This window comes from Malus sylvestris, chromosome 7, assembly GCF_916048215.2.
Source record: "Malus sylvestris chromosome 7, drMalSylv7.2, whole genome shotgun sequence".
Lineage (NCBI taxonomy): Eukaryota > Viridiplantae > Streptophyta > Magnoliopsida > Rosales > Rosaceae > Malus > Malus sylvestris.
Genome location: NC_062266.1, coordinates 35281217 through 35305321, shown reverse-complemented (window position 1 = coordinate 35305321; position 24105 = coordinate 35281217). Strand labels below are relative to the sequence as shown.

General features: G+C 39.0%; 4 protein-coding genes across 4 annotated transcripts; 3 read left to right on the top strand and 1 right to left on the bottom strand.

Moving 5' to 3' along the window:
* Positions 1-244: 244 nt before the first annotated feature.
* LOC126628590 (protein TORMOZ EMBRYO DEFECTIVE-like) lies at positions 245-6135 on the bottom strand. The gene is made up of 14 exons (XM_050298335.1): positions 5722-6135; positions 5419-5601; positions 5140-5289; positions 4451-4665; positions 4015-4300; positions 3340-3474; positions 3043-3161; positions 2688-2844; positions 2294-2540; positions 2132-2208; positions 1623-1742; positions 1165-1295; positions 897-1071; positions 245-783 (listed from the first exon to the last, which is right to left on the bottom strand). The coding sequence occupies exons 1-14, from the start codon at positions 6016-6018 to the stop codon at positions 460-462; spliced, it is 2616 nt and encodes an 871-aa protein (XP_050154292.1). The 5' UTR covers positions 6019-6135; the 3' UTR covers positions 245-459.
* Positions 6136-9008: 2873 nt separating this feature from the next.
* Positions 9009-14480, top strand: LOC126628593 (4-coumarate--CoA ligase 2-like). The gene is made up of 6 exons (XM_050298337.1): positions 9009-10643; positions 12728-12926; positions 13052-13197; positions 13776-13843; positions 13965-14067; positions 14169-14480. The coding sequence occupies exons 1-6, from the start codon at positions 9468-9470 to the stop codon at positions 14292-14294; spliced, it is 1818 nt and encodes a 605-aa protein (XP_050154294.1). The 5' UTR covers positions 9009-9467; the 3' UTR covers positions 14295-14480.
* Positions 14481-15046: 566 nt separating this feature from the next.
* On the top strand, positions 15047-18989 carry LOC126630328 (uncharacterized). The gene is made up of 8 exons (XM_050300411.1): positions 15047-15722; positions 16075-16170; positions 16295-16405; positions 16502-16811; positions 16999-17089; positions 17536-17866; positions 18246-18394; positions 18533-18989. Exons 1-8 carry the CDS (start codon positions 15363-15365, stop codon positions 18987-18989), a joined length of 1905 nt encoding a protein of 634 aa, XP_050156368.1. The 5' UTR covers positions 15047-15362.
* Positions 18990-19287: 298 nt separating this feature from the next.
* LOC126628592 (uncharacterized) lies at positions 19288-23737 on the top strand. The gene is made up of 8 exons (XM_050298336.1): positions 19288-20157; positions 20510-20605; positions 20730-20840; positions 20937-21246; positions 21434-21524; positions 21971-22301; positions 22681-22829; positions 22968-23737. Exons 1-8 carry the CDS (start codon positions 19798-19800, stop codon positions 23482-23484), a joined length of 1965 nt encoding a protein of 654 aa, XP_050154293.1. The 5' UTR covers positions 19288-19797; the 3' UTR covers positions 23485-23737.
* The last annotated feature ends 368 nt before the right edge of the window (positions 23738-24105 follow it).

Genomic DNA, 24105 nt, shown 5'->3' with positions numbered 1-24105 from the left:
CCTACGATTTTTAGTCGGTTTTGCAAATTTCAACAAAACGTCAACATAAAATCTATTTTCTTGCAATCATTTTTCTCAAAAACTCTTAGCCATATAACCTACGATTTTTTTTCAAATTTTGCAAATTTCAACAAAAAGCCAACATAAAATCTATTTCCTTGCAATAATCCCCCACCGTAGGACATGATTCATGTGTCCAACAGTTGCATTTTGCTCAAAAATTGACTTGTAACGAATTGTGCCATAATCGCAATTAAAATCATGTCATTAATGATTTTTTTTTTTATCCGCAATTTTTGATCCGTTCAGAAAATGTTTACAAGAGAAATATCATAAAACCTATTTTAGTGTCAAATAATAATGCTAAGTCGAAATGACCGAAATGGAGTACGTTAATGTTGCAAGATGCCATTACAGTATAAAACATACATTACAAGGACCAAAACTTGCAAATGCCTTCTATGCCTTAACTTTCTTACTGGAACCATCTTTCGATTTCTTTGACTTCCGTTTTTTCGTAGCTGCCGTTTCTTTCAACCACTCAGAGGTCTTTCGCTCCTCATCTTCAGGTACGTTTATTAACGTCCCATTCTCATCGTCCGCAGCGGAGTGCATCAAAGACTTGTCCTGCAATACTCTTGTATCTGTCTCTGGTTCAATGACTGACATTCCAGTCAGAGTGTAGTTCACCAAATACGTGTTTGTTTCGTGCCTGTCCATTCTGCTAAAATGCCTCTGAGAATACGAGAGGAGACCTTCAAGGATTTCCCCAATGCCTTTTATCTGACAAAACCAAAAATCACTGTCAAGCCTTGAGCTATCTATAGAGCGCTGTGCTTTTCTTTGTAATCTTAATTAGACGAGGGCACAAAGTTATGTACAGCAAAGACAACTACCTCATTAATCTTTGTTGGACTGAGGATGTTGAAGACTTTGAAAAGCACATAGTGTGCAACATGACAGAGCTTTGGCTTTGTATTCCATTCTCGAACATATTCAAATAGTAGCCTGATCTCTTCCTCGCCGAGGGCAAGAAGGGCTTTCTCCATCTGCTGTTCAGTTTCTCTCTTCCTGCAGACAATTTGAATAGGTTACATTCTCAAAGTTTACGAGACAACCAGCAAGTGGAAAAAAAAAAAACATAAAGAGAAGATAAAAGCAAACCTCCAGATTTCAGAAAAGCACTGATAAAGCTTATGAGGCCTGCGAAGCTCAAATGCAACTTGAATTGCTTTAGAAAAGTCAGCATCTAATACAGCATTTTCTAGTTCTTGATTCTTTAAAACACCTTCCTCCTGTATAATCATGAAAATTTCCACTATATATATCAAGTGAATTTGACATAACTAGATAAAGAAAATACAAATTGATAATCTGGTGCCGTGCGGGTTTGCCTAGGAGGAATATTTATCCACATTTAATATCTTAAGATTTCACCTATCAATATAACTATAAATCTTTTGACCAAATCTTTCAATAACCTTATCTGACTTATTAATGAAATTCAGTTAAATATAATATCAATGGGCTTAGAGATGAATCCGTTCAATTTTTAAGATTTTGCATTTGATGAAACCGTATTACCTCTATACACCAAAAATAAAAGCAGTGTGATAACTCACCTCCTTACGAAAAGCTTCCTCTTTATCAGAAGCAGTACAATCATACCACATATTGATGACAGCATCGCTGCTGCCAGTTGCAAGCATTTCTGTCTTTTTTCCGACAGCCAAGGCATAAACCTGTAGGGTAAATCCTGTCAATAACAAGGAAAGCAAAACCTACTTGGTGGGGAAGAAAGGAAGAAGACCAACATCAAGATATCTCACCCAACCTATTTAGTTGCTATAATCCAAGGGTCCAACCTACAACTTGACTACTACATGAATATCACATGTTTTCCCGTGTATTATCCAATCTTGTAGAGAACTTTCAATGAACCGATTAGAACATCTATAGATGTGACTACAACATGACGGTCATGTGTAAATGATTGACAATGACGAGAATTTCAAATTCCTAACTTCTAAGCTATAACTTTTAACATCTTGTAATATATGAATATATCTAATGACGTAGCCTATAATATGCATTATAGTGACAAGTAACTTGAGATACATATTTTCAGCACCTTGTCATCATGCTGATCATACGTAGCAATGCATTCATCGGTTTTGACCATCCATAGTTTTACCAACCCATCAGCACCTGAAAATGATAACATAGTCGATGCGTATATAATCAGAGTTTCAAGGATGTGAAAAGAACCAAAGCGGGAACTAAGCCTCATTACCTGAAGAAATAAATTGGGTTCCACGAGTAAGAAATGATGCTCTTAATACACTTGACGTATGCCCTTCAAATGTTTTCAAGCATGAACCATCAGATATGGCCCATATCTTTATTGTTTTATCACCAGAAGCCGTTATAACACATTGATCAACTGGAGAGAACTCTACAGACCAAACTCCCCTTTTATGACCCTTAAGTACAACTACTGGTACAAGATCCGGAAGCCTCCATACACAAGCAGTGCGATCCTGATCAATGAAAACCCAGAAAGTTTAATAAGGTAGTGTCATTCAGCGTATTTAGGATCCTCCTTTCTTCCAAAGAAACATCAACTATAAATAGAAATATGATAAAAATGATAGAATCAAAGAAGCAGTGCCTCAAAGCTTACAAACCTGGGAGCCGCTACAAACTAAACTATCATTTGGTGCAACAGCTACTGAATTAATATCCTTATCATGGGCTGCTACACCGGCCTTTGCTTTCAGATTCACTGGTTTTTCCGCATTGTCTGAAAGACCATCCAAACTCCACACCTTGAGGGTACGATCACTGAAAAAGAAATGATATAGGTCATTTTAAGCACCTAATAGAGCTCAATAGAAGTATCCTCCTTGAGGTTGCAACCAATAGGGTAATCTTTCAACTATTTGAAGCATCACCAGTAACTCCAAAGATAGCTTAGGTTACAATTGTAAACAAACCGTAAGACAGAATGCTGGTAAAAGGATAAGCTGCATAAGTGCTCACCTACTACCACTAACGAAGAAGTCTTTCCGCTTTTTTGAGAAAGCAATAGCTCCAATACCTCCCATATGACCTATGCCAAGACCAAGGCAACATTTGCTTTCTGAATCCCACAACCGAACCTACAGATAATGGAGTAAGAAATGCGAACAAACCACTTATTAACACGGCGATATAGAGAAAGAGAGAGATTCACAGGGGAGGGGTGAGAATGAAGTGTTTTCACACAGCTGTTGTCTCTAATAGAGTTCATGCAATCTATATGACTGCCCTATGAGAAGAACAGAAACTGAAACTTACAGTGTTGTCTTTGCTTCCGGTCGCAATAAGTGGTTTTCCACAACTTGATACACAGGTGTCAAGGCATAGAACAATTCCGGTATGACCTGCCAATACATACGAACATGACATGGATGCAATGTCATATACTCGTACCTGCATGTTTCCAGATTAAATAATACATCAATAACCAAATACATAACACATATTTCTTAATCACACATATACGCATGCACACACATGGTAACTTCGCCCAACTTCAAATAGATAGGACCAGGTCACAGGAAAACAACAAAAAATGTACACTTGCGAACAATGTCAACGACAATAATTCCCAAATAAAAGACAACTGGAAATTAACAGATGGATATTCAGCTACAAAACACACTAAAAACAAAGAATGTGATCATCTATATCAGAATATTCATAAAAGAAGATTTGCATGCACCAGCTCTAAATCCTCATCAGTGAAGCAAGGATCTTTGTGAACATACATGGTGGAAATACATAATGGTATACAGATTGAAAAAGGGCCTCTTATAGAAGATTTTAATGTCAAAACCAATTTTCACCCAAATGTCAGTTCAAAGGTTTTAAGATAACAACGAAGAAACTTACATATTTAGTAGAAACCAATTCTACTTGAAAGCCATCAATATGCACAACTTAAGATAGATATGAATCCGATACATTTACCTGTTCAAGATTTGTGGCAACAGCAAGAAATTGTTCCTCATCTCCTACAAACTTCATATCCACAATCTCATCGTTGTAACCTACAAGTCTTTTGCTCAATTCAAATTCCAGCGTCCCCTCTGGCAACTTAATTGGGGAATATAAAAGGAACTCCTGGTCAGCAGTCACACAAAGCAACCCTTTATCTGAAGGAAGCATGACAGCTGCGGTGAAACCCCTATTTGATTGATCCACATCTGAAGATAGAGTAACATCTGAGGACTTTTGCTCATATAGGCAAACTGCACTGTCAAAATAAATAGAGTACCAGTAAACAAACTCATAAAAAACAAACCATTCCATAAAAAACAAACTCACAATTATTTAACACATAAGTAAAATTATATAACCAAAATTAAGTCAAACGAAATAGTATAAGAACGCCCTTAGGATTTACCCTTCAGAATTCCAAATCCGTACAATCCCACGGTCACCAACTGTTATAAAACAAATTTCAGGTAATCCACTTTTCTTCCCACTTTGCTTCTTGCAGGAACCCAAATAGGATGATAATGGAGTTCCAGAAGGGATTGCACACACAGCTTCAAGAACCTCATATGTTGTTACAGTCTTCATGCAGATATAGTCATGAAGGTCCCACAAGATTACAACCTAAAACCATTCAGCAATCAATATCTTGTTAACATATCAACAGCATTGGAAAGTAAACAGCAGGATAAATAATGCTCAGTGAGCTTTCCAGTGAGACAGAGTAAGTAGCCATTTGAGAAAATATGTTGACAAAAAAAATTCAGGATTGCATAACAAAAAAATAATTAGACAAAAGCATATTCTTATGTCAGTATAGACAAACTAGTTAAGGTTGGCCACTGAAACCCTTCACTATCCATGATCTACTCATTCATGACCCAAAACAACCCCAGTCACAATATTTAATTGGCGCACACTCAGATCAAACTTAGCCGCCTCTATTACAAAGACTAAGGCTCAGAACAAACAAAGAGAATACTAGGTGGTACTGAATGAAAAAATAAAAGTGTAAACTGAGGCACACAGATGCATGCACATGTCACAGAAAATTAGCACTAAAGTATTGAGTGAACCCAAGATAAGTTCAGGCCTTACCTTATCTCTTCCAGCTGTGAGCAAAGTCCATCCGTCTTCAGACAGTGCCATAGAAGTTACTGTTGAGTTATGCGCATTAAGCGTCGCAACGCACTTCTTGGTTAATAGGTCCCAAACATGCACATTTGTATCATCGCTTGCAGAGAAAAGCTAGTAAAATAGAGACCAGTCAGCATGATGAGTTGTTACAAATGCACAAAAGAAGTAGTTTCATCCCACTTCATCTGGAAACATAAAGGCGGAAACGACAGGTAAGATCTATGTGGACATTGAGCTTACAAGTTGTTTAGTAGGATCAGGATGGAAGAGAACACTAGAAACAACCCCTTTGTGGCCTTTAAAGTAATGAGTGCAAAAGCTGCCATCAACATCCCAAACAAGAACCTTCCTATCAGCTCCGGCAGTCGCAAGCAATCCACCAGACGGGTGACAAGACATTCCCATCACTGGCCCCTCATGACCCTACTCCGAAACCGAAAATGCCATACCCAATAATTTTTCATTTTAGTAACAGTAACTAATTAATCAGCAGCCAAAGAGAAGCATTTGATTTAATTTGAATTGAATTGATTAGGAAATTACCTTCCAAGAACGCACGCACTTCAAGGTGGAGAGGTCCCAAATCCTAATTTGGCGACTGTGACCGGCGGAGAAGAGCAGCCTATTGTCGGGGCTGAGGGCCAAAGCGGTAACTTCATCTGAGTCGCCTTCAATGGTAGACCGAATCGAGGCGTTCGATGAATCCACGATCTTAATGGATTCGCCGCACTTGCAGGCGATGAATGAGCCGTCGGATGAGACGGCGAAGGGACCGCCGGAGTAGAACTGCTGCAGAGATGGCACGCACCGGTAGTTCTTCTTCAGAGGTAGAGACGCCATGATAGAATAGGTGGAGCTCCGCTCTCAACGGTTGCACAGAGAGAGAGAGAGAGAGAGAGAGTCTAAAACCGCTAAATGTGTCGGAGCTCAGATAGGGTTTAAGGATGTTATCAACAAAAACCGAATAGGGTTTAACGAAAAAGAAAAGAAGGACGGAGGAGGGAGGCAGCCCAAAATATGGGCCAAGGAGGTGATGGGCTTCACTTGGACTGGAGAGTTGTAAAATCTTGTTAAGATTTTAATCCATTTTTGGTGGGCTTTCGATGATAAAACTGGTGAGAACCATTAAAAAGCTTCTCAATCCAAAACCTTTCTTATCGAAAAACATTAGGATAAACTTTTGTACCAAGAACATTTTTTTTACTTCGAGACAAAGAACAAAAAAGGAGTCATTCATGAAGTTTTGATTAAACAAAAATGTCCTTGATAATAATAAAAAGTGCCCTTAATGATAAAAAAAAAGTTTTTATTTTTATTTTTTTGTAAATATTATTAGACAATAGTACTTTGTTTCTCATATTGAATAATTTAGTTATAGAGGCTATAAAGACTCGTTTAAGATTGCTTTTGAAAATATGTAGTACATTTATTCAGATTTCAATTTTTTTTTCAACATTTGGAAGTGTTTCCTAAATAGAGGTGGACTATGTCTATTTATGTGTGACCCTTTTGTATCCTAAAGGTGGTCGCTAAGCGGGGTCCAAATAGCATCATTTCTAATTCATTTGTTTAGCACCATAAATCAAAATATTAATGACATGCTTACTTATTTAGAATATATGCGGAAAAAATGATAGAATCCTCATGTCAAGGATTACTACGACCTATTAATCTCCATTATCCTTTGACACTTGAGTTATTCAACAAAAAATTAAAAGTATTAATTATAGTGTAAGTAAAATTCACTATCTAGTACTACAACCCAATGGTTTTTCTTTTGACATGTAAGTAAGAGGTTACGTATCCGACTTGCATGGATGACGAGGACATGTTATCCTTGTGTTGAGTTTAGGCAATGACTTGACACATCCCATAGTATAGTCCAGTCCCCTTTCTTTTTAAAGTAAAATTCACATGGAACGTGAAAGAAAAATCTTGAAAGTGAAATGGAGCAATAGTTCCCTCATGTTGTTAGACATCCATGTGGTACCTACCTTAAGATAGTTTCACGTTTTAATGCATGCCTTGTTCGTATGTTGGCATATGCAGGAAAGAGTAGCTATTTGGTTTTCAACAACAAAACTAGGGAATAAGAAGTGGGTACTTGAAATTGTATATTTGGCTGAGAAGGTCAGTTCGTGGGGGTGGAGGTGGAGGGAGGGGCTGTACGTAATAGTCAATTAGTTGGAGATGGGGAAGGCAGGCAGCTTGTTGAATTTTCATTTCTTTTGGTAAAATACTAGATATATTAATTATGTCTTAATCAGAAGGGAAGGCTATAACCATGCCTGGTCAACTTTGGACTTTGTTTTACTTTGTCTTCTCTTACTTTCAATTATATCTAACCTCTCCTCAATCGTTAATTATTTCATTTTTTTTTTAATTTAATGTGCAACGTACGACAAATTTTTTATGCAAACAACTCTAACTTAACAAAATAATTGACAAAATCGATGGTTTAAAAGACAATGACATGCCACTTAGGACTACAGACTATTAGTATTCCTCTTCACTTGTGAGTGAAACGTCTTATGTTCGATTCTCGCCAAAAGCAAAGTTGAACCACATTATTATGACAATCCCATTGTAGCACATTGTGAGGCTTAGTTCATCTCCTTCTTTTAATGTAGATCATATAGTTTGTTAAAATAAAATAAAATAAAAGACAATAACATAAGTTGAAAGTTCAAAACATGTTATATAAGCAAATTAAAATTTTAAAGGACAAAATGGAATAATAATGTCTAATATTCAAAGGTCAATGTTGAAGGAAAGGGACTAAGTAACAGCTATTGAGAAGTCAACGATATCATTCTTGATATTTTGGGTTATTATACGAGACAAATTTGTAATTGAATTGTATAAATTTATTTTCCTTTTGAATCTTTGTATAAAAGTCTTCTTATGAATAGAAGAAAACTCACTTTTGCAAAACATACTTTGTCCGCTATTTTTTATGGTATCAGAGTTAAGTTAAAACCCTTTTATCTTTTGAAGCTACTCCCTTTTGTTGTTATTTCAAAGTAGCGTTTTTTTTTTCGTCGACCATTGCCATGTCTAAAGACGAGCTTTTGAGCGGAAGCAATTATGATGCCAAGGCTGACACTTCCAATCCATTGTTTATCCACCATTCAGGTCATTCAGATCACCCATCGATGATGTTAGTCTCGAAACCCCTGAACGGGCACAATTATTTTACCTGTCCCCATGCCATGAAGATCTCACTGGGTGCCAATAACAAACTCGGCTTTGTTGATGGTACTGTCACACAACTCTTCGCCAAGGCCAAGCTGGCCGATTATTCTTCATGGCAGAGATGCAACGAAATGATCAGTGCATGGCCGATCATTACCAACGTTTAAAATACTCTAATTATTAACTTTCATGTCATTTAACTTACAAAATTTAATCTACAAATTTAGTCCCTTTAGCATTACCTTATAAAAAAAGATGCTTTAACGAAAAGCCCACGGTACTGTTCACTTTAACGAAAAACCACATTTTTACATTAAAAAGTCAAATATGATACTATTCATTTTACTCTTTATTTTGTCCTTATCATTAAAACTCAAAGTTTTCAAGTCATTTTCATTAACTTTCCTTATAAAAAACCATCCTATGGACGGCAACCATTGAATCCAAAACCGAGAGGAAAAATGCTTGGCACTTATTCACTAACACATGATAAATTGATTACGTATAATATATGAATACGACAGTATGAAGGCTTGGTTGGTTGATGATTGAACGTGTGGTAAGGCATGCTCTCCTCCTAACCCTTTTACCCCTCAACTTAAACCCCATCTGCCAAAACTCAACACCCCCCCCCCCCCCTCCTCTTCTCTCTCTCTCTCTCTCTCTCTCTCTCTCTAACACACACAGAGCAACCCTTGTTCCCACCCACCTACCTCCTCCACCCATCTGGCCTCTCCTCCTCGTATTTATTATTTCTCACAAACTCCACTTTTTTCTGATCAACAACAACAACGGCGCACATGTAGCTACTCTCTCTCTCACACACACAGAGCAACCCTTGTTTCTACCTACCTCCTCCTTCTTAACCCATCTCTTTATATTTATTACTTCTGACAAACTCCACTTTTTTGTGACCAACAACAACAACGCGCACGTAGCTACTCTCTCTCTCTCTTCTCTCTGATCATCATTTGATTCATTTCTGCTAGCCTGCTATATTATATCAAGCCTCCTCTTTCTCAAATTCTTATTTTTCTGTATATTTCAATCTGTTTATTGGTCGATATATCACACACAAAGAAGCAACAGTCACCATGATCTCCATTGCTTCTAATTCCGTTGAAACCCAAAAGCCGGCAGACACATCTACCAATCTCATGCCTCCTCTGATTAATTCTACCTCTCAACAAAACCTAACCCAATTGCAACCCCCCGCCTGCACCAACAATATTATTGATTCCACCACCGCCACCGCCACCATTAACCATGTATTCAGATCAAAACTACCAGACATACCCATCCCCAACCACCTCCCTCTCCACACCTACTGCTTCCAGAACCTCCCCGAGTTCTCCGACAGACCTTGCTTGATCGTGGGCTCCACCGGAAAATCATACTCTTTCTCCGAGACCCACCTCATTTCTCAGAAGACCGGCGCCGGCCTCTCCAATCTAGGCATCCAAAAAGGCGACGTCATCATGATCCTCCTTCAAAACTGCGCAGAGTTCGTCTTCGCTTTTATGGGCGCTTCCCTGATCGGCGCCGTTACCACCACCGCCAACCCCTTCTACACCTCTGCCGAGATTTTCAAGCAGGTCAAAGCCGCTAATGCCAAACTCATCATCACTCAATCCCAGTACGTCGATAAGCTCCGAGAACATCCCTCGTCCGCCGACGGTGCCGACCAAAATAACTACCCAAAACTCGGCGAAGACTTTATGGTCGTCACGATTGACGATCCTCCGGAGAATTGCTTGCATTTCTCCGTGCTCTCCGAGGCCAACGAGAATGAGCTTCCGGACGTGGTGATCGACGCGGAGGACCCGGTGGCCCTACCGTTCTCTTCGGGGACCACGGGGCTCCCCAAGGGAGTCATTCTAACACACAAGAGCTTGGTCACCAGCGTGGCCCAGCAGGTGGACGGAGAGAATCCAAACCTCTACTTGAAGGAGGACGATGTCGTATTGTGCGTGCTGCCGTTGTTTCACATATTTTCGTTGAACAGCGTGCTGCTGTGCTCGCTGCGAGCAGGGGCCGGAGTTCTGCTGATGCACAAGTTTGAGATAGGTACGCTTCTGGAGCTGATTCAGCGGTACCGAGTGTCAGTGGCAGCGGTGGTGCCGCCGCTGGTTATAGCGCTGGCGAAGAACCCAATGGTGGCGGAGTTTGACCTGAGCTCTATTAGGGTGGTGTTGTCAGGAGCGGCGCCCCTGGGGAAGGAGCTGGAGGAGGCGCTCAAGAGCCGAGTCCCTCAGGCATTGTTGGGTCAGGTTAGTACAAGTGTACACATGACTTGTTTCGTTTCTCAATGGATTCTTCAGTCAATCATCTACATTCATTTCATTCATGCTAGTTGAATTAGCACCGTCGATTCAGACAAAATCACTGAATATTATTACAAATCTAAATCGGATCGGATGACATTCATAGCCGTAGTACAGATTGTCTAGCTCAGTAGCTCCCGCGTTGACCGTATGAATTGTAAATCTAACATTTCTTTCGTAGTAGTCGCAATTATTTACAGAGGGAACCTAATAATTCAAAATTAGCAGTTTAAGTGGAGTGTAATGTTGAAGTGTTGTTGTAGGGTAGAGGAGAATGAGCGTTGGGAACATGTGTTGTTGTTGATATGCTGGTCAGTCAATTTACGTGACGTGTACACAAACAATCTGCCACTGGAGAAACAAACTTACGTGACTGTTTTGTTAAGTTGTTAGAGTGTATGTTGAGAAGCAAACTTACGTGTTCCTAATAATTTTTTCAAATTAATTAATTTAAGAGTAATACTAGGGAGACAAAGTTGTAGATAAAATTTGTAAACTAAATGATGTGTCAACAATAGGAAATGAGCACGTTTATCAACATCTAAGTAATAATCCAATAACAACTTTCATGTCATTTAATTTATAAATTTTGTCTAAAATTTTAATCTCCGTAATATTACTCTTAATTTAACCTCACCCACATGGCGCGCGCACACACGGACATACTCTCTCGTGCACCCCCAAATTGGCCGCTCCATAGCCTCAAACTTAGCTAATTCCCTTCAAAATTTGTTCTATGAAATATTAGGATCACCTTATTGGATGTTATTAGTTAAATGAATGCATGGGGCTAATGGCTTGGGAATTTGTCTTTTTAAATTATATTTTTAGTTCTCTATAGTTTCGATAGAATTGTTGTATCCCCAAAAAAGTTATGATATGGATGTACGTGTTACAATAGCAGCCACAAAAGTAAGCAATAACAAATAAAATAATTGAAGACGGGGACCGTAGTTAGGAATGGGCAACGGTTATGGCGGACGGGTAACTGCGGTTATTTACCTATAACCGTTTATGTTCATACCCGCATAACGGTTTACCCGTTGGGTAATTGCATAAACGGTTAATCATACCAATAACCGTGTACCTATTTAACCATAACCATTTATTCGTTCACCCGTTTATCCATTTTTTTACCCATTTACTCATTTTTCACCTGTCTACATGTTTTTTTTAACAACTTGAAAATTACAAAAGAAAAATTTGTTATAATTTTCGTTTTCTGACAATTAAACACCGTTAACTTATAGGTACATTTTAGCTTGTATTTTTCTATTTTAATCATTTAAGTCCTCATACAATTTCAATAATTAAAATAATAATTTACGAAGGATATTTTAAATTTTAACTGCTGTATGGGATGCCTTTGCAAAGTGGCGGGGAAGTTCCATCCATGCAGACAACTCCGCATGGTTTTGTGCGTGGCGCAGGATGTTCGGCTTCAAAATGGCCTGCTAAGTCTGAAGCATCATGAATTCATGGAAGAGTACGAGTGTCCTTTGCAGTCGCCAAGAAGCATTTGAGCTGTATAGATTTGCATGGAAGAGACACTTTAATCGGGGTAATACTCATAACAGATTGATACCCGTTATAACCACGGGTAATACTCATAACCGTCCATTTAAATTTCACGGATAAACAGTTATACCCATTTGTTCGTCTAAATGGTTACCCTTAATCATAATCGTGAAATTTAAATGGGCGGGTAACCACGATTATTTAAACCCATGGGTATTTTGTCCATCCCTAACCCTAGCTAATAGATCGGGGCCTTGGATGGATGCATGCAAGCAGTCACACGCGTGGATAGCGATGATCAAGGGAATTAAAGACCGCTCTTGTAAACCCTATTTTATTGGAACAAAACTTAATAGCTAATGTTTGATCGTTTAACAATTTCAACTACTAATTAGAATCTGCTTACCAGTTATATTAACTGAGTTATGTGCAAGTAAATCGTAATTAGTTGAAGCTATTAAGTATTAACAATATGGTTAACTAATTAATTACTGTGAATGAAATGAATGTAGGGTTATGGGATGACGGAGGCAGGGCCGGTGCTGTCAATGTGCATGGCATTCGCAAAGGAACCGATGCCATCCAAGTCAGGGTCGTGTGGGACGGTGGTCCGAAATGCAGAGCTCAGGGTCCTTGACCCTGAAACTGGTCTGTCACTCGGCTATAACCAACCAGGCGAGATTTGCATCCGTGGCTCTCAAATTATGAAAGGTGTAATTAACTACCTATCCTAAATATTAATCTGCGTTAATTAATTATTTATCGATCTCTGTTCTTTCTGATTAATTTCTCCTAAACAATTAACCATATATTACGTACGATGCGTACCCTACCAGGATATTTGAATGACGCTGCGGCTACGGCAACCACCATAGACACGGAGGGCTGGCTTCACACCGGTGACGTGGGTTATGTGGATGATGACGATGAGGTTTTCATCGTTGACAGAGTCAAGGAGCTCATCAAATTCAAAGGCTTCCAAGTATGCATGTTATTATAATATAATTTTCGTTAATGATTAGTTAATTAAGAAGCTTGATATATATAGCATTAATCTTTCAATTAAATAAAAAAAAATTAATTCGAGCTTTTATACAATCATTCGCGAATGAACGATGTACATATTGTTAGCATATAGACTGTTATCTTGTATGTAAGTTTCTTCAAATCAACAATCTATGAAACTGGACATTAAGAGTTTAAGAGAGAAAGTGAGAATTTTAGAGAGAGAAAGCTAGAGCTTGAAGAAGAAGCAAAACTGAGATGATTTCTATTCATTCACACGCACACTGAGCACATGTAACAATTAGGAATAGAATATTCCTTCATCACATCATTTAAATCTAGCCCTTCATTCATTTACCCTATAAGGTAATGACACATGACATAAACTATCACATACTCTAAGATTACATCTTAGCTGCCCACTTGGACTATGATCCAAAGGCTGACATTTAAACTGATTTCTTATTGCATTTCAGCATATACACTTATAAACTAACACATATGTATGTATGTCTGTATGTATCGAGGGCTTATATATATGATCCTGTTTTACAGGTGCCACCAGCTGAGCTGGAGTCCCTCCTTATAAGCCACCCATCAATTGCAGATGCGGCCGTTGTTCCGTAAGTATTTTTACACAAACAATGTCTAGTTAATCCCATTAATTAATCACAACAAATGCTCGCAAAACGTTGATCGAAGCATAACGTATTTGTGTTATCAATGATTGCAATTAACGAGCAGGCAAAAAGATGATGCTGCTGGTGAGGTTCCAGTTGCATTTGTGGTTCGGTCTGATGGTCTTGAACTTACTGAAGAGGCTGTAAAGGAATTTATAGCAAAACAGGTACATCATACAAATACATATATATATATATATTTGCAAAGGAATTGATAATAATTAATTTGTCTGGAATAGTGAAAATGAATGAATGAAACTGCATGCAGGTGGTGTTTTACAAGAGACTGCACAAGGTGCACTTTGTCCATGCAATTCCAAAGTCTGCGTCTGGAAAGATCTTGAGAAAAGACCTGAGAGCCAAGCTTGCCACCGCAACCCCACCGCTGCCCTAATTTTGATGAATCATCTTAATTAGCATGTACTGTATCGTTATTATTTTTCCCATTTGAAGGTGAAAACCGGGCTCGATCAATCATACGTGTAATTCTTTGAAACACTGTATCAACTTTGGCGTCCATCATATCATATCATATCAAATTTGTTGATGAATAAGAAACATCACGATATTGGTACCTTTATATGATTAATATCTCTAGCTTAGCCACTACTCTTCATCTTTTATATATTGATCGTTGAGGAAGTTATTTTATAACTCATTAAAATTCTATTTTAATTACCTAACTTTTCCTTTTTAATTAAGTCCCGGAAAATACTAACCTACATACTACGTTTTAAGAAAGTTTTAAGTTCTAAGGATGACTGTTATAAAAGAAAATTTGTTTTATAATTCTTTTTGTTAAGCCGGGCATCGCCAGCCAAAATTTTTGTCATTTTTTTTTCTTTTTTTAGAAAATGGTGTAGCTTAATAAAATGAGTTAAAAAATTTATGTTCAACTTATGTTATAACAAAAATGTTGAGAGCTTAGACGGAATATGAGGATTGAAGTATATGACCGGTCTCCGGAGATGAATACTGAAAGAGCTTACTGAATGCACTATTGACCTCAGACAGCTCGACCGGGCAGGAGAAGAGCTAAATGAAAAGAAAAGAAAAACGTAATGGGTGAGCAAAAAACAAATACCAATGAGAGCCGAATTCTTATAATCTATTTGTATTATTATTTATATTTAAAAAAAATGAATAATATTCCCACATACATAAAATATTTTAGAAGCGCGAAAGTTCACAAACCCTACAAAAACCCTCAACTGAAAGCGTCTGAACCCGCCATCTGCTGCCTTGTATTATTTGCCAGAAAAACGAAGAGGGCATTCATCCCCATTCGATGTGAGAGAGAATATTAGATTTCCTTGGTCATCAAGACAAACATTTTTCTCCCAATAAACATAAATTAATTAAACCTCTCTAAAATCCTCCTCCCACTTTTTTCCCTTCCATAAATCCAATTAATTCCAAAGGGTTTTGCTTTTCACTAAAACCCCCAAAAGGAATTGCAAATATGGCCAAGCCCACATACGCATTAGGGCTTATCACCGCCGTGGCCGCCTCCGCCTCCACCTCCTTGTCCAAGACCAACTCCAACTGTGCTTATGCCGACGGCCCTTTCAACCTCTCTCCCTTCTCTTCTTCTCCTTCCAATGCTTCCCAACAACCCTCCTCCCCTTCTTCTCCGCTCCAATCTGCGCCGTCAGTTCCGCCGCCTTCGACCTCCCCGACCGGAGGTGCTGCCGAGCCCCCTCCCCCACCCAAGGTTCGCAATGATCAACCCAGGACATCTGCCGCTGGCTTCGATCCTGAGCCTCTGGAGCGCGCTGCTAAGTTGTTGGACAAAATCGCCAAATCTTCTAGTGCCAAAGAGGTTGCAATTTAGGGCCTTTTCTTTGCATCTTTTTCAGGAATTATATTTGATTTGTTTTTTTTTTTAACTGGGATTTTTGGATTTTGATCTTCTGCTTTATTGACGGGCTCTGTTTCTTATTTAGTTACTTTATAGTAATATAACTTTTAATATTTGATAGTTCATGTCTAAATTCAGAAGTTGGAATGCACTTATGGAGTATGCCATTTATTTCGTCTTATTATTTGTCCATGTTTGTGCTTAGAGAGAAGTAACAGGATGTGCTAAAAATTTCATCAAGCAGCCCCTTTATTTTGATGGTTTTCCGTGAATTGATGTTTTCTTTAATGGTTGCTCTTTTGCCAATGCATAGGTCATCGGAGCTACGGTGAAGCATGAAGAGACAAGGCAGGCTGAGTTGAACGCAAAGGCTGCGGAGTATGCTGCAATGAAAGCCCAAACTGAAGCGGTAGGATGTTCTACTTATTACCCCCATTAGGCTTTTTTGGATTAATGACACTCCTACAAGTTTGTAAATTCCCGATGTGATTTTCCTGGCACCAGTTTTTCTGAAGTCATCTACTTCATGACAGGATACGAAGAAGGCCATCTACGAGGAGCAGAAAAAGCTAGCTCAGTTTCAAGCCCAAACAAATTCCCAAATGGCTAGGTATCAGGATGAATTGGCAAAGAAGAGGATGGAGGCAAGCTGACTTGGAACATTTTTTGGGGATTTCACGCGGAAGCTTTTGGAGAATACGAAATTCAATTCTAGATTTAATTCGTTGATGTTAATGCAGAATGAAAATAGATTGGCAAGAGAGAGGAACCAAGAGATGGTAAAATGGCAAGAAGAATCAGCAAGTAGGCTGGAGCAAACTCGTCGACAAATAGAAGCTGATATCCAAGAGGAGCGTCGACGGACTGCAAAGGAGCAGTCTGACCTAGATCGTAAAAATTTCTTGGCGAAGGCTTTGGCAGATGCAGAAGGGAGAGCCCTTGAAGCAAAGCTAACCGCAGAAATAAAAAGGGACCTTCTGTTAGAGAAAGCAAAAGCTGAGAAAGAGAAATGGGTTTCTGCCATAAATACCACCTTTGATCATATTGGAGGTACTTGCCATAGTCATTACCTATTCCTATATCTTATACAAAGAAGGATGATTCTTCTTCAAACTAAAAAAGGGCAGCTCAGCGGCTCTTCTATTTGCCATCGTATACTCGTTTGAAGTTTGAACTAGGATAAGTTCATGTTATTTCTTAAAAAACTGTTGATGCAGAAATAGCTATTTTTTTGCAGGTGGCTTGAAAGCGATTCTGACAGATCAGAATAAACTAGTTGTTGCTGTTGGGGGAGTTACAGCTCTAGCTGCAGGTGTTTACACAACAAGGTCTGTGTTGATATTTTAAACGAATATTTGAAATACTGCATTTCCCTTTTACCTATGTGTGGCATTTCCTTTGAAAGCTAGGGATCTATTTTTTTCTTTCTATACTCCTGGTTCATCCTCTTAATTTGCTTAGCAATTTTTGTATGTTTTCCATGTGGAGAAAGGAAAAAAAAAAAAAACTGTGTTGGCATTTGATTCTCTCTCTCTCTCCCCTGGGACCAACTTGGACATGAAACTCTAGATCGGTTATTCCCTTAGTGAATGCCCATGAATTGTTAACATCTGAAACTTAGTTTGTTTTTTGTTTTGTTCTTCTTTTCTGGATTGATATTAGATTCACAGAGATAGACTTGCAGTTAAAGTCATAGCAGGTTAAGAGTCTACCTTCGTGAAATAACTTGTGTACCTTGCTGTTTTCTTATGCACGTCCCATTTATCCAATGCAGAGAAGGTTCAAAGGTGATATGGAGCTACGTGGATAGAATATTGGGACAACCATCTTTGATCAGAGAGTCCTCTAAAGGGAAATACCCTTGGTCAGGATTATTCTCACGTTCTATAAGCGCCCTATCTCTCGGTGGAAAAAAGGGTCAAATACAAAATGGGAAGGCCTTTGGTGATGTTGTTTTACACCCTTCTCTTCGGAAAAGAATTGAACACTTGGCTAAGGCAACTGCGAATACAAAATCTCATCAAGCACCATTCAGAAACATGCTCTTCTATGGTCCTCCAGGAACTGGGAAGACAATGGCTGCTAGAGAGATGGCTCGTAAATCTGTATGATATCTGACCCTATCTTTAAACCAGTATTCGGTTTTAATTTCCGTTTTGTTGCTTCTTCTGCTAGACAATATTGAGCACTGCTGGATGTGCGGTTATTTAGGAAAGTAGTTACTTGCCATTAACTATAATAAAACTTCTAGAACTGTGTTTATGATTTTAATGTGTTTTTATATTATTTCAACGTAGTTTTTATGTTTTGACTTTTGCTTCAGAGTCTGTATCTTGAATGGAAAGTTTTAGTAATTTGTTCCATGACAGCTCCATTCATACTCATATGATTTTGATCTGCCAGCTTTTGTTTTATTTTCATCCTTCATCCTTAACATAATCTTCCTTCTCGTATTTGTGTATGCTTGATTCAAATTGTCTTTAGGGATTAGACTATGCATTGATGACGGGAGGGGATGTTGCTCCACTTGGACCAAGGGCTGTTACCAAGATACATGAGTTATTTGATTGGGCCAAAAAGTCACGGCAGGGTCTGCTACTTTTCATTGATGAAGCTGATGCATTTTTGTGCGAGTAAGTCATTCAATTAACAGGCATGAAAATGGTGTTTTAATTTCGTTGTAGTCTCGTAGAAAAGGAGAACTTGCACTCTCTGACTGATCGATTGATAACTCACCAGAGAGGGTTGAATGTGTTTAACAAAACTTGCAGGCGGAACAAAACCTATATGAGTGAAGCTCAAAGAAGTGCACTCAACGCTCTCCTGTTCCGCACTGGTGACCAATCCAAGGACATAGTCCTTGCCCTTGCCACAAACCGTCCCGCTGATCTCGATTCAGCTGTTGCTGATCGTATTGATGAAGTGCTTGAATTCCCTTTGCCTGGGGAAGAGGAACGCTTTAAGCTGCTGAAATTGTATCTGGACAAGTACATTTCTAAGGCTGGTTCATCAAGCAAATCTGGTTGGTTCCGTAATTTGTTTAAGAAACAACCACAGAGGATAGAGATGAAGGGGTTGACAGATGATATGGTTAGAGAAGCAGCGGCAAAGACAGAAGGGTTCTCTGGGAGAGAAATAGCGAAACTAATGGCAAGCATCCAAGCTGCAGTTTATGGGAGTAAGGATTGCGTGCTTGATCCAAGCCTATTTCGTGAAGTTATTTTATAACTCATTAAAATTCTATTTTAATTACCTAACTTTTCCTTTTTAATTAAGTCCCGGAAAATACTAACCTACATACTACGTTTTAAGAAAGTTTTAAGTTCTAAGGATGACTGTTATAAAAGAAAATTTGTTTTATAATTCTTTTTGTTAAGCCGGGCATCGCCAGCCAAAATTTTTGTCATTTTTTTTTCTTTTTTTAGAAAATGGTGTAGCTTAATAAAATGAGTTAAAAAATTTATGTTCAACTTATGTTATAACAAAAATGTTGAGAGCTTAGACGGAATATGAGGATTGAAGTATATGACCGGTCTCCGGAGATGAATACTGAAAGAGCTTACTGAATGCACTATTGACCTCAGACAGCTCGACCGGGCAGGAGAAGAGCTAAATGAAAAGAAAAGAAAAACGTAATGGGTGAGCAAAAAACAAATACCAATGAGAGCCGAATTCTTATAATCTATTTGTATTATTATTTATATTTAAAAAAAATGAATAATATTCCCACATACATAAAATATTTTAGAAGCGCGAAAGTTCACAAACCCTACAAAAACCCTCAACTGAAAGCGTCTGAACCCGCCATCTGCTGCCTTGTATTATTTGCCAGAAAAACGAAGAGGGCATTCATCCCCATTCGATGTGAGAGAGAATATTAGATTTCCTTGGTCATCAAGACAAACATTTTTCTCCCAATAAACATAAATTAATTAAACCTCTCTAAAATCCTCCTCCCACTTTTTTCCCTTCCATAAATCCAATTAATTCCAAAGGGTTTTGCTTTTCACTAAAACCCCCAAAAGGAATTGCAAATATGGCCAAGCCCACATACGCATTAGGGCTTATCACCGCCGTGGCCGCCTCCGCCTCCACCTCCTTGTCCAAGACCAACTCCAACTGTGCTTATGCCGACGGCCCTTTCAACCTCTCTCCCTTCTCTTCTTCTCCTTCCAATGCTTCCCAACAACCCTCCTCCCCTTCTTCTCCGCTCCAATCTGCGCCGTCAGTTCCGCCGCCTTCGACCTCCCCGACCGGAGGTGCTGCCGAGCCCCCTCCCCCACCCAAGGTTCGCAATGATCAACCCAGGACATCTGCCGCTGGCTTCGATCCTGAGCCTCTGGAGCGCGCTGCTAAGTTGTTGGACAAAATCGCCAAATCTTCTAGTGCCAAAGAGGTTGCAATTTAGGGCCTTTTCTTTGCATCTTTTTCAGGAATTATATTTGATTTGTTTTTTTTTTTAACTGGGATTTTTGGATTTTGATCTTCTGCTTTATTGACGGGCTCTGTTTCTTATTTAGTTACTTTATAGTAATATAACTTTTAATATTTGATAGTTCATGTCTAAATTCAGAAGTTGGAATGCACTTATGGAGTATGCCATTTATTTCGTCTTATTATTTGTCCATGTTTGTGCTTAGAGAGAAGTAACAGGATGTGCTAAAAATTTCATCAAGCAGCCCCTTTATTTTGATGGTTTTCCGTGAATTGATGTTTTCTTTAATGGTTGCTCTTTTGCCAATGCATAGGTCATCGGAGCTACGGTGAAGCATGAAGAGACAAGGCAGGCTGAGTTGAACGCAAAGGCTGCGGAGTATGCTGCAATGAAAGCCCAAACTGAAGCGGTAGGATGTTCTACTTATTACCCCCATTAGGCTTTTTTGGATTAATGACACTCCTACAAGTTTGTAAATTCCCGATGTGATTTTCCTGGCACCAGTTTTTCTGAAGTCATCTACTTCATGACAGGATACGAAGAAGGCCATCTACGAGGAGCAGAAAAAGCTAGCTCAGTTTCAAGCCCAAACAAATTCCCAAATGGCTAGGTATCAGGATGAATTGGCAAAGAAGAGGATGGAGGCAAGCTGACTTGGAACATTTTTTGGGGATTTCACGCGGAAGCTTTTGGAGAATACGAAATTCAATTCTAGATTTAATTCGTTGATGTTAATGCAGAATGAAAATAGATTGGCAAGAGAGAGGAACCAAGAGATGGTAAAATGGCAAGAAGAATCAGCAAGTAGGCTGGAGCAAACTCGTCGACAAATAGAAGCTGATATCCAAGAGGAGCGTCGACGGACTGCAAAGGAGCAGTCTGACCTAGATCGTAAAAATTTCTTGGCGAAGGCTTTGGCAGATGCAGAAGGGAGAGCCCTTGAAGCAAAGCTAACCGCAGAAATAAAAAGGGACCTTCTGTTAGAGAAAGCAAAAGCTGAGAAAGAGAAATGGGTTTCTGCCATAAATACCACCTTTGATCATATTGGAGGTACTTGCCATAGTCATTACCTATTCCTATATCTTATACAAAGAAGGATGATTCTTCTTCAAACTAAAAAAGGGCAGCTCAGCGGCTCTTCTATTTGCCATCGTATACTCGTTTGAAGTTTGAACTAGGATAAGTTCATGTTATTTCTTAAAAAACTGTTGATGCAGAAATAGCTATTTTTTTGCAGGTGGCTTGAAAGCGATTCTGACAGATCAGAATAAACTAGTTGTTGCTGTTGGGGGAGTTACAGCTCTAGCTGCAGGTGTTTACACAACAAGGTCTGTGTTGATATTTTAAACGAATATTTGAAATACTGCATTTCCCTTTTACCTATGTGTGGCATTTCCTTTGAAAGCTAGGGATCTATTTTTTTCTTTCTATACTCCTGGTTCATCCTCTTAATTTGCTTAGCAATTTTTGTATGTTTTCCATGTGGAGAAAGGAAAAAAAAAAAAAACTGTGTTGGCATTTGATTCTCTCTCTCTCTCCCCTGGGACCAACTTGGACATGAAACTCTAGATCGGTTATTCCCTTAGTGAATGCCCATGAATTGTTAACATCTGAAACTTAGTTTGTTTTTTGTTTTGTTCTTCTTTTCTGGATTGATATTAGATTCACAGAGATAGACTTGCAGTTAAAGTCATAGCAGGTTAAGAGTCTACCTTCGTGAAATAACTTGTGTACCTTGCTGTTTTCTTATGCACGTCCCATTTATCCAATGCAGAGAAGGTTCAAAGGTGATATGGAGCTACGTGGATAGAATATTGGGACAACCATCTTTGATCAGAGAGTCCTCTAAAGGGAAATACCCTTGGTCAGGATTATTCTCACGTTCTATAAGCGCCCTATCTCTCGGTGGAAAAAAGGGTCAAATACAAAATGGGAAGGCCTTTGGTGATGTTGTTTTACACCCTTCTCTTCGGAAAAGAATTGAACACTTGGCTAAGGCAACTGCGAATACAAAATCTCATCAAGCACCATTCAGAAACATGCTCTTCTATGGTCCTCCAGGAACTGGGAAGACAATGGCTGCTAGAGAGATGGCTCGTAAATCTGTATGATATCTGACCCTATCTTTAAACCAGTATTCGGTTTTAATTTCCGTTTTGTTGCTTCTTCTGCTAGACAATATTGAGCACTGCTGGATGTGCGGTTATTTAGGAAAGTAGTTACTTGCCATTAACTATAATAAAACTTCTAGAACTGTGTTTATGATTTTAATGTGTTTTTATATTATTTCAACGTAGTTTTTATGTTTTGACTTTTGCTTCAGAGTCTGTATCTTGAATGGAAAGTTTTAGTAATTTGTTCCATGACAGCTCCATTCATACTCATATGATTTTGATCTGCCAGCTTTTGTTTTATTTTCATCCTTCATCCTTAACATAATCTTCCTTCTCGTATTTGTGTATGCTTGATTCAAATTGTCTTTAGGGATTAGACTATGCATTGATGACGGGAGGGGATGTTGCTCCACTTGGACCAAGGGCTGTTACCAAGATACATGAGTTATTTGATTGGGCCAAAAAGTCACGGCAGGGTCTGCTACTTTTCATTGATGAAGCTGATGCATTTTTGTGCGAGTAAGTCATTCAATTAACAGGCATGAAAATGGTGTTTTAATTTCGTTGTAGTCTCGTAGAAAAGGAGAACTTGCACTCTCTGACTGATCGATTGATAACTCACCAGAGAGGGTTGAATGTGTTTAACAAAACTTGCAGGCGGAACAAAACCTATATGAGTGAAGCTCAAAGAAGTGCACTCAACGCTCTCCTGTTCCGCACTGGTGACCAATCCAAGGACATAGTCCTTGCCCTTGCCACAAACCGTCCCGCTGATCTCGATTCAGCTGTTGCTGATCGTATTGATGAAGTGCTTGAATTCCCTTTGCCTGGGGAAGAGGAACGCTTTAAGCTGCTGAAATTGTATCTGGACAAGTACATTTCTAAGGCTGGTTCATCAAGCAAATCTGGTTGGTTCCGTAATTTGTTTAAGAAACAACCACAGAGGATAGAGATGAAGGGGTTGACAGATGATATGGTTAGAGAAGCAGCGGCAAAGACAGAAGGGTTCTCTGGGAGAGAAATAGCGAAACTAATGGCAAGCATCCAAGCTGCAGTTTATGGGAGTAAGGATTGCGTGCTTGATCCAAGCCTATTTCGTGAAGTTGTAGACTACAAGGTTGCTGAGCATCAACAGAGAAGAAAATTTGCAGCTGGAGATGAAGGTAGCGTGTAGTGTGATAGCATGTCCACTAAGTCATAGCATATATTATCGGGCAGGCAGTTTTGTTTCTATTAGGTTAGGTTAGTAAACTGGGTAGAGGACCTTGACGTTTACCTGGAGAGAGAATCATAGAGAAGCCTGGCTGGGTTTTTTAAATTTTGGGCATGAACAAATGATGTTATTCATTATTTGTCCCCTATCAATGGAGGGGGGAGGTTTTCCTTTTATAAATTTGAATCTTGATGCTGATGGCGGTTGAGAAGTATTCATGCTTCATACCATAGGCATACAGTATTTTCAATGTAGTTGAGACGTTAGCCAGCGTCCATGAGCTTAATCCCAGCGTCGACAATGAAAATACAGTTCATCATCTCGGAACTCCAGTTGTGCTATACGAGGCCATCTGAAAGCAAGCGGAAATTGATAGAACATTACGCGTAGACCATAAACAACTAATCATAACATACCGTAAATCAGGTAATAAAGATGACAATAAATGCATAAGTATAGGTGTGCATTTCCTTCCCTGAAGAAAAACACAAACGCCGTCATGCCAAATCCTTATTTTGCCAAATTGAACCTAGTGTACGAAATGGCTTCAACGAATGTATGAACAACCCGCACGTGCCTACC

Bases quoted from the DNA above. Each gene is read 5' to 3' on its own strand.
- LOC126628592 (XM_050298336.1), top strand. From the start codon at position 19,798: ATGGCCAAGCCCACATACGCATTAGGGCTTATCACCGCCGTGGCCGCC. The intron at 20,841-20,936 runs GCAAGCTGACTT...ATGTTAATGCAG, and splicing joins TGGCAAAGAAGAGGATGGAG to AATGAAAATAGATTGGCAAG. The intron at 21,525-21,970 runs GTCTGTGTTGAT...TATCCAATGCAG, and splicing joins GCAGGTGTTTACACAACAAG to AGAAGGTTCAAAGGTGATAT.
- LOC126630328 (XM_050300411.1), top strand. From the start codon at position 15,363: ATGGCCAAGCCCACATACGCATTAGGGCTTATCACCGCCGTGGCCGCC. The intron at 16,812-16,998 runs GTACTTGCCATA...ATTTTTTTGCAG, and splicing joins CACCTTTGATCATATTGGAG to GTGGCTTGAAAGCGATTCTG. The intron at 17,867-18,245 runs GTATGATATCTG...AATTGTCTTTAG, and splicing joins GAGAGATGGCTCGTAAATCT to GGATTAGACTATGCATTGAT.
- LOC126628590 (XM_050298335.1), bottom strand. From the start codon at position 6,018: ATGGCGTCTCTACCTCTGAAGAAGAACTACCGGTGCGTGCCATCTCTG. The intron at 3,475-4,014 runs GTAAATGTATCG...GGAAACATGCAG, and splicing joins TTGCCACAAATCTTGAACAG to GTACGAGTATATGACATTGC. The intron at 1,072-1,164 runs GTTTGCTTTTAT...AATTGTCTGCAG, and splicing joins TGCTTTTCTGAAATCTGGAG to GAAGAGAGAAACTGAACAGC.
- LOC126628593 (XM_050298337.1), top strand. From the start codon at position 9,468: ATGATCTCCATTGCTTCTAATTCCGTTGAAACCCAAAAGCCGGCAGAC. The intron at 13,198-13,775 runs GTATGCATGTTA...CCTGTTTTACAG, and splicing joins TCAAATTCAAAGGCTTCCAA to GTGCCACCAGCTGAGCTGGA. The intron at 13,844-13,964 runs GTAAGTATTTTT...ATTAACGAGCAG, and splicing joins GCAGATGCGGCCGTTGTTCC to GCAAAAAGATGATGCTGCTG.